Raw genomic sequence first — 14,051 nt, forward strand, 5'->3', positions numbered from 1 at the left:
AATATATCACAGATATACTTTTATAGGTGTTGCGGTTCTTGAGTTACGTTGTAAAGAGGGCTGAAACAACAACACTTTTGTAAAACGTACATAACTCATTAAAAACAATAAATTAAGCAAGTTTGCAAAGTATACGATTTGTAGAATGAACTTTTTCAAAACATCAAGGTGTTAATTTTCAATAATATATTGATCTAGATAATGAAAATCGATTTTTAGGTTGCTTTCGACCAACAATACCTCGTCTACCCTTAAAGAGTCAAAGACGTGATCTAGAGATGTGATCTAGAGATCACATCTTTGACTCGCTGCTCAACCAATCACCAACCTGTGGGAATGAGACTACCAAGTCCCACGGCGGGAAGTGCAGTGAGCCTGGACGTCTTTTACCAAGATGACATAACCGGTCATCGAAAGCTCAGAAAGTGAGTAAAAACATTGGATTCGTCTATCAAAAAATCGCCAATCGTATGAAACAAATGAAACTCTTTAATGAGATACTAACATTGTTTTGAAAGCAGCATCCAAAATGATTAGTGCCCAAAAGTTTCCAATCAATTTGGACAATTGACCTTTCGGTAAACCATATTCTCTGCGGTTAGACCCGATATATCGTCATTTGACGTCACGCCAATGTTACAGCGCATTCCTTCAGGACTTTTGCAGGGATTTCATCAGGACCAGTAGCTTTATCTGGATGCAGATTCCTGAGAATCTTCCTACCATCTTTGACCTTGAAGGCTATCTTTTCAATTGTGCACGTTGCTGAGTGCTGATTCTTCTGCACTGGCAAGCTGACATTTAGCGGCAAAGGTTTGGCAAAAATTTTCAGTTTTGTCTTTTGATGTAGTGTAGACTTGACGGCCATCCTTAAGCACTGGTATATCAACTCTGGTGTAATTACCAGGTAAGGTGTTAACAGTGTTCCACCATTTCTTGCTACTGAGGCTGCCATCTGAGAGTTCTTTCCTCAATTTGCTGTTATAGTTCTTTCTGGTTACCTTCTCTGCACGACTATACTCTTTTCTAGCTTTTGTTTAAAACTTAGGCAATAGAAACATATTTCTACACTTATTATTTATGAAATCAATTAATTTGCTATTGTTAATTGTGATAAAATAGTAATTTGTAGCTGTAGTGATATTGGCCAATATAAATCTAGCGTTAATTCTGATTAATTAGGTGATAGTTCATAAATAACAAGCAACGAAGCTCCAAGTCCTCTCGATCAAGAGCATTGTCATGATATATGGCGATACCATCCAGGCAGTAGATGGCGATCCATCCTCTGTTGGATGTAGATCTGTCTCTGCGACAGCTGAGAGAGCATCCTGGTAGAGTTATGCATTCAGCACCATCATTCACAGTAGCATCCAAGAAGGTTTCCATGATGACAATAATGGATGGCTTTAGTTCATGGCACAGATTGGACAGCTCACCGATGTTTGAACGTAGTCATTGATGTTCACTTCTAGTAAAGTCAGGTCCGTTTTACGTAGTCATTGGGCAAGCACGGGTCGTTTCCGTTTTGATCCGTCCATTCGAGGCTTCTTTCTTTAACTTACTTGTAGCGAGAGAAGAAGGGGGTAGTTGCTGTCCCCCTCACCCAGATACACACCTAAGCGGTGCGGTGGGGGGGGGTGCACTTTACATGATCTAAACTGAAAGCATCCTGAGATTCAGAACAGTTCAGATATCCAGATGGCAGACGATACCTCTCGGTCAAGGACGGGGTGGTCAGTGCTTTAGGTTCAACCCCTCTGTACCCTACTATTACTGTATTGTTTTATTTGAAACGAAATGATGTGAATAAAAGTTGGTCTTTTTGGGCATGAAGATCATGTTGTATTTCATCGCTGAACGGGGAAAAACCCACGCCAAAGGTCAAATGCTAAAACTACTGTGTAAAAACACACATTGTAATACATAATTTCCTCATATCTACCATACATCAACGTCTGTAAATATCCAAATAACCAAAATTATTTTCTATGTAAAATCTGTTAATTTTGAACCTTTTTTGTGTGTTATTGAAAGTTGACAAAATCATTGGATTTGCTCGTTTTTACTACATATATAGGAGTGACTTCAGAGGTAAAATTTACATGTGGGTTTTTTTCCTGCCCATCGATAGGTTCCAATCATTTTGACAGCATGTGTATATTTTCGGGAAGTATCGGGAAATTAGTTACCAAATATATGATAAATGGTGCAATAATGCCTCCAATTCGTGCAAACATCACACAGGCTCCCATGCTGGCATTCCTGGATAGGGGAAAATTGAAACAGTCATACATACAACACAAACAAGCCGGTCGGCTTAATGAACTTTGACCCCAAATCTGTGAACATCTTATAGATACAAGCTAATGTCAATTCATGTGTGCAATTAGCGTCACTCAGCTGTGTTGTTTGTAGCAGACTGAAATAACGTCAAGTTATGATGTTCAAACATGATATAGGTTTCACACAATCAATCAATCAATCAATCAATCAATCAATCAATAAATCAATGGTCTTGCTAGGTAAACGGCGGTGACATGAACTTTTGAATTAAAATCGATGTGAATATTTGAAAAAATCAAGAAATTATCAATCTTACCGGACTGGCGTAGGCACAATTTCGGGCAAAAATATGAAAGTCATGCTAAATGAAAACGACACCCAGAATTTCCCCAGTGTTGAGATACCTACAAGGGCACCTGTGATAAAAATGGTAAAATATAAAACAGAAACACACATGAGTTTTGTGCGCAGAAGTATGGTGGTGTGTTGGAAAAACAATGTACAGCCAATGTATATAAAATAAGAATAAAATAAGAAGGTGCAACAATTTTCATTAATATTCTTAAACTTGACAAGTCACCTTACTGTTCTGAGCCTTGAAGACAGATTTGAAACTTACTAGATGTTTCGGGCAGACACGCAAGTACAATACAGCACACACCAGCGCAAAAGAACGAAATACCAAGACACGTGCGACGACCAATCCTTGGTAGGAACAATACAGAAGACACAATTACTGGTCAAATTAACGGTACAAACTATCTTTTATTAATTAAGAAATATGGAGCAGATCCAAATGTATGTCTTCCGGAACTGCCGGAGAGCCTGAATAAAAATTCCTTTAAAAAGGAACAGGGCGAACAAATGAGGAAGTGTCAAGATAAAGGTGTAGTTATTTTATTGTTTGAACTGTTTCTATAATTCGCATCGATCATAATGAGTATGTTTTACGTACCTCAAATGACAAGGACTACGGTACTTAGCCTATGATCTTGCAATGAGACTGTACTCAGTGTATGGACAGTGTAGCCTATTTGTCTAATCATTTTGGCTATTTAATTTTGACCATTGTGCTTAAAACAGGCTTTCAGATTGGTGAGCTATTGTGTACCAAGTGATAAGATAATAATAAAGTATAATAAAAATACACTGGATAATTCATGACAGCCTATTTACTGGCAAAAGGTGGGCCAAATAAATCTTAGTTGATTCTTGAACACAATTTAAGCAGGAACCTTGAGGCAGAATTTGAATACATATTATCCTGTAACGTTTACTTAGCCTAACAGTCAATGAACGTTCATTGTTAGCATAATAAGTAGCTTCAGAAATGAAGGATAATGAACAATAATTACAGAACATTTATGTTGTAGCTATGGGTATACAATGTTTACAAAATAAGAGCGTTAATGTTTTGTACATGAAGTTAACGTCTTTGCTACATAGCTAGTTATTAATACATTGAAAATGTGACTCGAGATTTACAATTTGATGACATTCAAAATAATTTAGTATTGAAGAATTTCAACAAATTACAGAACTTTCATTTGTTGACATACTAGCAATATTGTTAACAATGTTGAAAATCATGTTCATAAGCGTCACATCCTCTACACATCTATTTATTAATGTTCATAAACGTATAACAATTTGTTACATCTATGTCTTAATGCTCATAAACGTAACATGCTCGATACGTCTATTTATTAATGTTCATAAACGTCCTTGATACATCTATTTCTATTTCAATGCTATTTTATCTCCGTGTTCTGACAATAAATTTGACCCGAATAACATTTGTAAGAGTTAGAAACCTATCAGGCGGCGAGTGGCATGATAGAGCCGGCAACTTGTGACACCGCCCGGCCGTATGGCATTTTCCAATATACTCGGTTAATTTTGTGGGGTTCATTATCGAACCCCAACGGTTTTAGCTTGTATTTATATTATTTATTAACATAGGCCTATTTGTTTGTGATATTTCAAGCGTTTCAAAATTTCAAAATAATCCCATTCAATTACACGGTTGACGGTGGAAATTTACTGAATTTAGAGAATGCACTGCGACCACCACCTGAAATCTGTCAAAATAATATTATTAGCTAATCCCATAACTGTTCAAATAACAGCCCTCACTTAACAGACATTAAGTCTCAATTGACAGGATCTATAAGTGCTAAAGTAAATATATTTTCTCTTTATCGCCTGCCTAAGTTTCCCCATTTAAGGGATGGGGTATGAACGTTTGGACAGTATTTATTGTGGGACATTAGAGCACATCAGACATGTTGAATTGCATTCTGAATACGAAGAATGTCCTTTGATATAAAATAATTTTGATTTTTGAAATTCGCAAATGATGATTTTTACTTAAAGTGTATGTAGGCGGGATGAAAAAGCCGACGATCAATTGAAATTTTTGACCTTTCATATTGAAGATATGGATCTTTTTCCCATAACACAAAAACATTAGGTCATTTTGGGAAAAAAGTCCATATTTTCAATATGAAAGGTCAAAATTTTTCAATTGACCGGCTTTTCCTCCCAGCTACATACACTTTAGGAATATGTCATTAGATTTATAAAATTTACTTCGAGGACTGTTATATCAAAAATATGAAAAATATCAAATTTTAATAATTTGTCATAAAATTTGTATTACATCGTGATTTTCAAAAAATGAAAATTATTTGATATCAGAAAGACATTCTTCGTATTTGGAATGCAATTCCATATGTCTGATGTGCTCTCATGTCCCACAAAAAATACTATCGAAACGCCCATTCCAGATCCCTTAAGTACTCTCTTTAATTTAGTCAAGGTTGTGTTTGTATAAATGAATTCAGTTATATAAATACAGCCTCGTGAAATGGACATGTTGATTGTTGACATAAATTAATTGACTGTGTGCTTATAGTATCAGTAACATATTCTATACGCTATAGCAGAACAACAAGCACTTACAGGCAAGTATTTTGCCAGTATCAATAAAATTAGAATGAGGCTATTAATGTAGCCCAACTGTACGTACAATCTGGCAATACCGCTAAATCTTAAAGAAATGAAAAATATCTGTCGCAATTTTCGGATTTGCATAAAAGTAATTCTAGTTCATCCACGTTGTAAAACAATTATTTCTTTTAATACCAACACATGCCTTGGTAAGACAACTTTATAGCACTGTTTGAATATCAACATGAAGTAGTAATGGCAAATTTAAATGTACACTATCGCCTCTGTAGTTTCCTGATTACATATACAGCACGATTATTTTATTTTTATTCTGCAACGCTGTGAGGAAATAAGTATGCCAAAACCCATCGCAATAAGGACGAAAAATGCTTCGCATTTTTCGCCCAAAAAGGGATCATTGACTCCGGGCCTTGACCACCGCACATACCGTACTTGCACTGTGTGATCTCTGTACAGGGGCTATTTTAACGTGCCTTCAGACACGTTTGTGCAGTGAGATTAAAATTCCGTACAGTGAGAATTAAACATCCGTGCTTAAAATATTTCTGTGCAACTCGACAAACTCAATAGGGATTTTAATAGGACTTACAGTATCATTGGTCACATTCAGGCAAATTTTCAAAATTCGACTTTACCAGGGGATATAATGCAGATCCCTGGACCCCAGCCGTTTGAGCTCGCATTGATAACTTGCTAATAAAAATAGTCCTTCGGCCAAGTTATTTTTTTAAATTCAATGTTAGGGCGTAATTTTTGTCAGTGAAAGTGGAAGATTGTTTAGGTTTATACTCATTTTGTAGGTGATTTTTGTACGGTGCTCAAACAGTAAGAAAATAATAGTAAACAAGAGTATTTTGCAGGTTTGTTTACAGATTATGCGTTGCTTTATAATTCAAAAGTGCCAAGTGTCCAAATTAATGCGGTCAAAAATGACTCAAAGTCTCCTTCAACTAGAAGCTTAGCCAGGTTTGATTTTGGACTTTTTGGCCAATAAAGCATACAGAACCTCATTGTGTCGCTCGCTACGCTCGGAAATAGGCAAATTTCAACCTTTCATGACCAAAAAACGTTTTTTTGCTCGCTACACCCGCAAAGTGAACCTTTTTGGCCCTCTTGTGATTTGGGGTGGGGGTTCCTACCTACGCCCCTACCTCCAACACCCCTCCCCGCAAGCTCGTCGCTGCTGGTTGATCATCGAGACTTGACGTCGCCAACGTCGTCATGGATGTACTTCCATGCTTAAACGTAGGGTCCGAATTGGTCAGGATCTAGGAATCGACTCTCGCAAAGATTCTTGTGCACAGATATGCGTGAATCAAAGTTGATTCTATCTCGCAAAATTGGTGTAGTGGACCACAGAGACTGCGGCTAATAACGATGTGAATATTAAACTTACCACGTCAGTGCTAAAACCATTATTATTCCTGCCGGTAATTCAACCATGCAAGTCAAAAAGACATTCAAATATTTATTTCCTGACAACCTGATGCTATTTAGTGACAGCCCGTAGTAGATAATACTGTTGGTGAACCTAATAAAAAATGAAAATATAAACTTAAAAACAGAACAAAGGACGATGAAAATATTTAAAACTGCTGCAAAAGGTGTAGCTGAAAGAGAATAACTATTTGAGGGGAAAAAATAAGCTTAATTACATCTAGTCTTCATTATTTATAATTTCGGAGAAAATATTATATCATTACATCACGAAATAAGTCAAGATTAACATGATTCAATGAGCTTTGAATTTGTTTTTCTGTTGCCCAGGTAACAAAACACCTGAGATATGGCACACTAATCTTTGGTTAATTTTTTTCCAAGCGGAACAATTTGAGACCACTTTGAGCGAAATCGGAGCATTTTTATTTTTTTTTACCCCTGTACATAATGATGGAGACCAAAATTTGACATTTGACCTTTATGCCTATAACTCAAGAACTATACATCGGAGATAAGTCAAACTATACTTTTTCTGAATCCTAATAATGAGAGGAATAAAATTTGATGATTTTTATCCACATTCCCCAATTTTGAAATTTGAGGCCTATACTAGCGGCCATTTTGGAAATATGCAAATTAACATTCCCCCCTGTGCCATTTTTGTCCTTTTTGAATATGTTGTTCAAGAGGGTGTTTAGAGTCACTAGCAAGCAAAAAACATTGGTGTTCCATATTTGTCTAGGTGCGCCCATTTTGGTACTTAAAGGGAGTCTCCGGCAATTATGCCTTATAGGTAAGAAAAATAAATATCAAGCACGAATCACGTGGTTTTATTTAAAACAACCTCATAGTGACCATAAAAACAGCCGTTTCTCAACACGCGATATTGAAAATTCCCGGGGGCCGAAATTGTCGAGTGCAATGACGTCCCAATAATACAATGAAGCCTGACGACAATTGAGCACAAATAACCATTACGTCATTGCACTTAGACAATATCGGCGCGGGAATTTTGAATATCGCGTGCTGAGAGCGGACTGTTTTTATTCGTTTTTATGATCAATATGATTAAAAAAAAAAAAATCATGTGATTCGTGCTTGATAATTTTTGTTAGAACATATAAGGCATAATGTTATGATTTCCGGAGACTCCCTTTAAATTGACTGTCTAAAATTATTTGACATCAGTAGGACATTCCTCGTACTACGTACTAGTATATTCAGAATGCAAGTTGGTGTGTCTGATGTGCTCTCACGTGCTGCACAAAAAATACTGTGCACAAATGTGGGTGACTGAGCCCTTCATACGGACAATTCTATAGATTACTCTGTCACTTTCAAGTTTCAAATAGCCTATTTGCACGCTTTCGATGTGAATACTGACCGTGTCTTTTAGTAGTCTTGATTGCACAGTTGTTTATTGAATTACCATGGTTTATACGTACCAACAGAAAATATTTATAAGCAGTATCCGTAGTAGAATTGGAGCTTTGAACACATCCAAAAGGGAGAGCCTTGAAGAATGAATAACTTCGCCTTCATTTTCACCATCATGTCCCTTATTGCTAGGTTCTATGATGTCTTCATTCAGCGGTATCTCTTTATCGTCAGACAGGAAACTATTTGGAATTTTGATGCCATTAAATTTGGCCATCTTTTTCAATATTTCTTCAGCTTCTTCAATTTGACCCCTCGATATGAGCCACCTGGCCGATTCTGGTGTTAGCCTGAAAGAAAGATCCCCGTTCATTGCTATGTTATTGGAGACATTAATTGCTTCAAAAGTATTACGTGTGGTACAAGGACATTTAGGAAAAAATTATAAACTACTACATCGCTGAGCGATATCGTTTATTTTTAGCCAATCAGGTAGAGTGCTTTTTGCTGCGTTTTGAAAAGCGCACTACCTTTAATGGTCAAATACCAATCCTCGTTGCTCTGCGATCGAGTATAAATACAGCTTTGCACCTGTGTCAAACCCTCTAAAGGTAACATCTTGCTTACCTAGTTTTCAGAGAAAATATCATACCCTTTGCAATCCATTGCAACATAACGCATCACCTCATTACAAATGACACTCACATTACTTTGTACAGGTTCCCTTTGTTTTTATGCACAAGATTTGCAATCAAAGAGAATTGGCCATTGCTTATTGCAATGAATCTAGTATACGGACAATATAAGTGTGCTCTTTTATTTAAAGACATACAATTTGCAAAATATTGTAAGGATCAACCGGGTTGATTTTTTACTTTACAAACCTGTATCTTCGACAAAATAAATTTGTGTAAAGCCGTTTTCAACAGATTTTTACCACATTCGCCTTGCTATAAACATTGTATTGCGACATCTGTTGACGTATAGTGAAAAAAGTGTTTTTAGCGAGAAGTGTTAACGTCCGTTCGATATAAAAAAAATCCGATTGGATGAAAGAAACTATCGAGGTTTTGACAAAACCAATCACAGATGCCGTATTTTCCACTAGTCACCAGCTCAAAGCTCACACAGCTCTTATGATGCTATATGCACTCAACCGTGTAGTGTAAACACATACTGTGTAGAGACAAGGCATTGCTAGACTCACTTTACTTGGACAGATTGTGTACTCCGGTGTATCGAGATGGAAACTGTGCATAGATGCATTTATTAGTCTCCTCCGCAGCCAGTTTGGTTACACATACAGTCTGCCAATGATAACGAACTGGTCCTTTTTGATTGGCTAACGGTTTTCTGACAGCTTGACTTCAAACAAGGCTTTCAATTGGTCGATCGGCTAGACGGCTACTTCATATTCATGAGCAATTTTGACCCGAATGAAGCACTTGCGAGATTGCATCGCTCGCCAGCTGACTGAGGTCAATCAAGCTCCCGTATATATACAGCTCTATAATGTGTACATACGTGTAGCCAATCAGAAACGGCGTTATAAGTGGCCATTGGCAGACTGTTTGTGTGGAGGGAGCGTAACCAAACTGGCTGCGGAGGAGACTAATGCATTTATAAGAGAATCGTTTTGTAGCTAAGTGACCTTTCGATATGTTGTAGCAAATCAGTAGGGCCTATAGAAAATTGAAATGGAAGAAATGCATTGTGGAAATTGTAAGATAACAAAAACCTACCACCATAATGGAACTCCGATCAGACAAATAACCGAGATGAATATTTGGTAATGTCTCCAATTGGGAAATAATAAAGCAATCGGTACTACGGAGGAAACAGCAAGACCCCAGATCAGCGATACTAAAGGTGTGCTGATGGTACGGATTTCTGGAGGGAACATCTCTGTCATCATCACATACGACGATATTTGAATTGCCTATCATGTAAAAGAGACATCCATAATAAATAAGAGAATTTTTTGGTACACGTTACTCCGTTGTCCTTTTTTGGTTTAAAAAAAGTCGCACTATTGAATTTGCTTAAAAAGTTACCTTTTTCAGAGTCTTGGTTAGCAGCGACGTAGATTGTGACACCATCGTGGCTTCTTCATTCACGGCGTCTTCACGGCTGAATGAAGACGCCGTGATGGTGTCGCAAGCTACTAGTACGTCGCTGCTAACCAAGACTCTGAAAAAGGTAACTTTTTAAGCAAATGTCAAGAATGACAGAGTCCAATATCAGTATCCATGCTGCTATTGTCCGAGAATTGTTTTATTGGTTCCGGTTTGACAACCCAAGAAAGCCTCTATTGAAACTTTTTTCCCCATTGGGGTTCCTTTAAACACCAGAACGGGTTGGGAGCAGCCAAATGTTAACACCCTGCTCTTTTCGAAACTGGCTGCGAGATACATGTATGGCTCTCTGTAGACGGGACTGACGGCTTCCGGAGTACACATGCAAAGTGGTCAAATCTGTCTATCTCACAAAGAATGTTTGCGATAGACTTTAAATTTTATTTATTTAATAACGTTAGTTGCAAGTTTTTTGTCGATTGCAAGTATTTGTATAGAATTATTACAGAAATTTACAATAATTGTATGAAATGCTAAAATACAGTTTTTGTCAACTATGAAAGAATTATTTTCTTATTTTTACTGTGCAAAAAAACCCCAACTCGTTATTTCAAGGACATTCCCGAAACCCTGGTTCCAAAGTTACCTGATTGAAAACTCCAACGAAAAACCACGAGGCTACCAATGCGTTGTAGTCCCAAAGTAATGCCATTATTACACCACTGACGGCTTTCAAAACTAAGGCGATATGAAGTACAATCTTTCTTCCAAAGAAATCTGATATCTGTCCAGATGTAACAGAGCCAGCAAGAACTCCGACCATGAACACAGACTGGGCAATCTTGGCGTAAATAGCATCTCCACATACGAGATTAAACTGCGTAACAAAAATATCAAATGGAAACCTTCTTATAGAGTGATTCGCTCAAATAAATAAATAAATAAATAAATAAATATATTATTATTGTACTAGTGAAATTAGCACATAGTAATACAAATCTGTTTCGTATAGATGGTTTGACTCATCCACACTCGTCAGTTGCAATGTGGAAAATAATATATTTCGCTCCTATATTTTATAGTTGAGCACTGTATCTAGTGATGGTTTCATTGTAATTTCTTACTATAAATAGATAGATAAATAAATAAATAAATAAATAAATAAATAAATACATGTAAATAAATAAATAAATACATAAATAAATACATACATAAATAATTAAATAAATACATACATACATAATTAAATAAATAAATAAATAAATAAATAAATAAATAAATACATAAATAATTAAATAAATAAATAAATAAATAAATACATAAATAATTAAATAAATAAATAAATAAATAAATAAATAAATAAATAAATAAATAAATAAATAAATAAATAAATAAATAAATAAATGAATAAGCTATTTAACTACAGATATAACGCTGAAGGGTTGGCGCCTAGATAGTTATTAGCAGTCAAATTAGCTCAATCGATAAGGCGTTCGACTGTGGTGCGAGAGGTTGCGGGTTCGAGCCCTGGTGGTAGTAAAGTATGTTCTCGTGGAAAAATTGAAATAACTTGAAATTCCCCTGGACAAGGAACTTACTGCTATATGTCTCGTTGTAACACGTACGAAACTCGGAGAGCTGATCCTGGTTGCGATGGCTATTTGTGGAATGCCTAGGGTGTGCGCTCTCTTGAAGCAGCAAAGTCCCTGTGTTGTTGTTAAATGGTTTATATGGTATGATGTTGGGCCGTAGTGATCAGCGATCAACCTGTTAAGTGTGCTGAGGCTTGTGGATCAACATCTAGGCCTGTGCGTAGCCGTAGCGCACCATAAATCACTGCGCTTTTTAAAAAAAAACTGTCGCGTGAAGCTCTGCACTAAATGCACGGTATGGAAGAAATTATCTTTTGTGTGAAACCAAGTTGGCAATGCAGAATATTATCATTGCATTTAATTTCTGACTAATATTGAACTTTCAGAAGGCCTTGTTGTCATAATATTTGTTTCGAAAAACAAACACATGGTCAGACCCAAGAATCGCTGTGGGCAAATGAGTCAATGAGCCTTTGCAGTTTTGATTATTACGTGGAGACTTGTAGAGGAAAACTGATAACAATATTACCAAAGGTCATCACGGTCATCTGATAATATAAAATAATATTGTTCAAATAAATTTTTGTTCAAACAAATATTAATTCAACAATAACTAAATAAATGTCGTTTTAGCGAAAACAAAGATCTATACAATGTCGTAAAGATCACTCCAACATTTCCACACTTACATATATAGAAAGTACTTTGCGTCACTCGCCAGCGGCCTCTTCATGTTAGATATTATAGATATTCAAGCATAAACCAGAATTGTTCTATACTTACATCGGTAACTATACTGGTTTCGCCAATTATTCTCTCATAATCCCACCCATATAAACATTCTGTGATGTTTTGGGTAACAATCCCATCCTGTACTTCATACATGTGACACTTGTCCAATTCCGTTGTTTCATCCAATACTGGAGTAGTGTCATTGGTGAAGAATCCGTCTGGAGGAGTACATTGGTAGTTCTTTGGAACATGACCAATAAAGATCATGCCCATCAGTTGAAAACCAATGATCCAGCAGTTGTAGAAGACCAGTAATGCATAGAGTAAGATATGATACCAGCCAACTTTTAAGGGACCTTTGCTGCCAATAAACCGAAATGCTTCGTCCAGTTCCATGCCTGGTAATAGCGTAATACTATATAGTAGTGGTATAGTCAGAAAATATTCTTCTTGTTCAAAAGCTCGGTTTAATAATGTCTGTAAAACAAGAGCTCATTTCTATTCGTTGTGATCATACGAATTTTTAATAATAAATCGTCCCTATATAATTATCTAACACGTGAAGTAATTCACGCGATTCGTCGACCGTGACATTTCCAGCCATAAACTCGCTTAGTGAAGATTAAACCGAGATATACAGTACTAAACCATTATAGTAATCGATTGTCCAATGCAAATTTATTAACACGTGATAATATTAATCCAATGAGGGATCGAATTGTCCGCTACGGTCGACTAATCCAACGCTATTGACATGTACGGGTGGAGCTCCACTGACTGAGTTTTGGGGTATTTTTCAATGGTTTGCTGTCATTTACTCATCAAGGCGGTCCCGCGTTATTATAAGGATTATGCTAATGATTTAAATATTGACATGTAGAGAATAAACCATACTTGATTGACAGAAAGTACTAAATTTGTACTTATTACGGTTTCGTGACACCCCTCTTCCAAATACGACCAAGAAGGGTGGCCCGGTGAAGCAAAATGTGCATTGGAATAACACGGGAGTTGGATATAGATGGTAGGATTTCTTTCTCATACAAATGAATGGTCCCCGTTAATTGAAGTAATTGAAACATAGAGCAAGTACTAAAATCATAGCTTTTATACTTTTTGATATATGACGCTAACTAGTTCATCTCCTATATCTACAACACAGCGCTACCAGTAGAGGTCAATTGCCTATTGTGAGTGCCCCTGTGTTGTGTGCATACATGTAGGCAACAATACCTGCATGATGAGCCGAGGGGATGCGATATCGCCATTTTGACGTCATCATTAGGTTAACACGTAAGGGCGTGATGGTCGCGCGCTTAAAGGGAATATATATTGCTCGGACAACATCAAATGATTGGCAAGCTAATATTATGAGGACAATGAAAATGACTCCTTTTGAGAAAATAAGACGTTTAAAATTGATATCCCGCAAAAACCAACTGTAGGCGTTGAGTTCCTTCGAATGAGACAGATTTGACCTAGGAAAAAGTTGACGTCATGAAATGAAATGTGCCCGCTTTGAGAGAATGGACTGTAAACGCTCTCAATGCACAGAACGTAGGCCTATACTCTTGTT

General features: G+C 36.7%; 1 protein-coding gene across 1 annotated transcript; it reads right to left on the minus strand.

The window, feature by feature from the left end:
* Positions 1–6,748: 6,748 nt before the first annotated feature.
* On the minus strand, positions 6,749–12,871 carry LOC140150190 (organic cation/carnitine transporter 2-like). Its single transcript, XM_072172195.1, has 5 exons — positions 12,527–12,871; positions 10,798–11,028; positions 9,819–10,015; positions 8,231–8,426; positions 6,749–6,790 (listed from the first exon to the last, which is right to left on the minus strand). The coding sequence occupies exons 1-5, from the start codon at positions 12,869–12,871 to the stop codon at positions 6,749–6,751; spliced, it is 1,011 nt and encodes a 336-aa protein (XP_072028296.1).
* Between the last annotated feature and the right edge of the window lie 1,180 nt (positions 12,872–14,051).

Source organism: Amphiura filiformis, chromosome 4 (assembly GCF_039555335.1).
Source record: "Amphiura filiformis chromosome 4, Afil_fr2py, whole genome shotgun sequence".
Classification (NCBI taxonomy): domain Eukaryota; kingdom Metazoa; phylum Echinodermata; class Ophiuroidea; order Amphilepidida; family Amphiuridae; genus Amphiura; species Amphiura filiformis.

Excerpts from the sequence above, each read along its gene's own strand:
- LOC140150190 (XM_072172195.1), bottom strand. The coding sequence starts at position 12,871 with ATGGAACTGGACGAAGCATTTCGGTTTATTGGCAGCAAAGGTCCCTTA. Across the intron at positions 10,016-10,797 it reads TCGTTGGAGTTTTCAATCAG|GCAATTCAAATATCGTCGTA; the intron begins GTAACTTTGGAA and ends TTTACATGATAG. Across the intron at positions 6,791-8,230 it reads ATGGTGAAAATGAAGGCGAA|GTTCACCAACAGTATTATCT; the intron begins GTTATTCATTCT and ends ATTTTTTATTAG.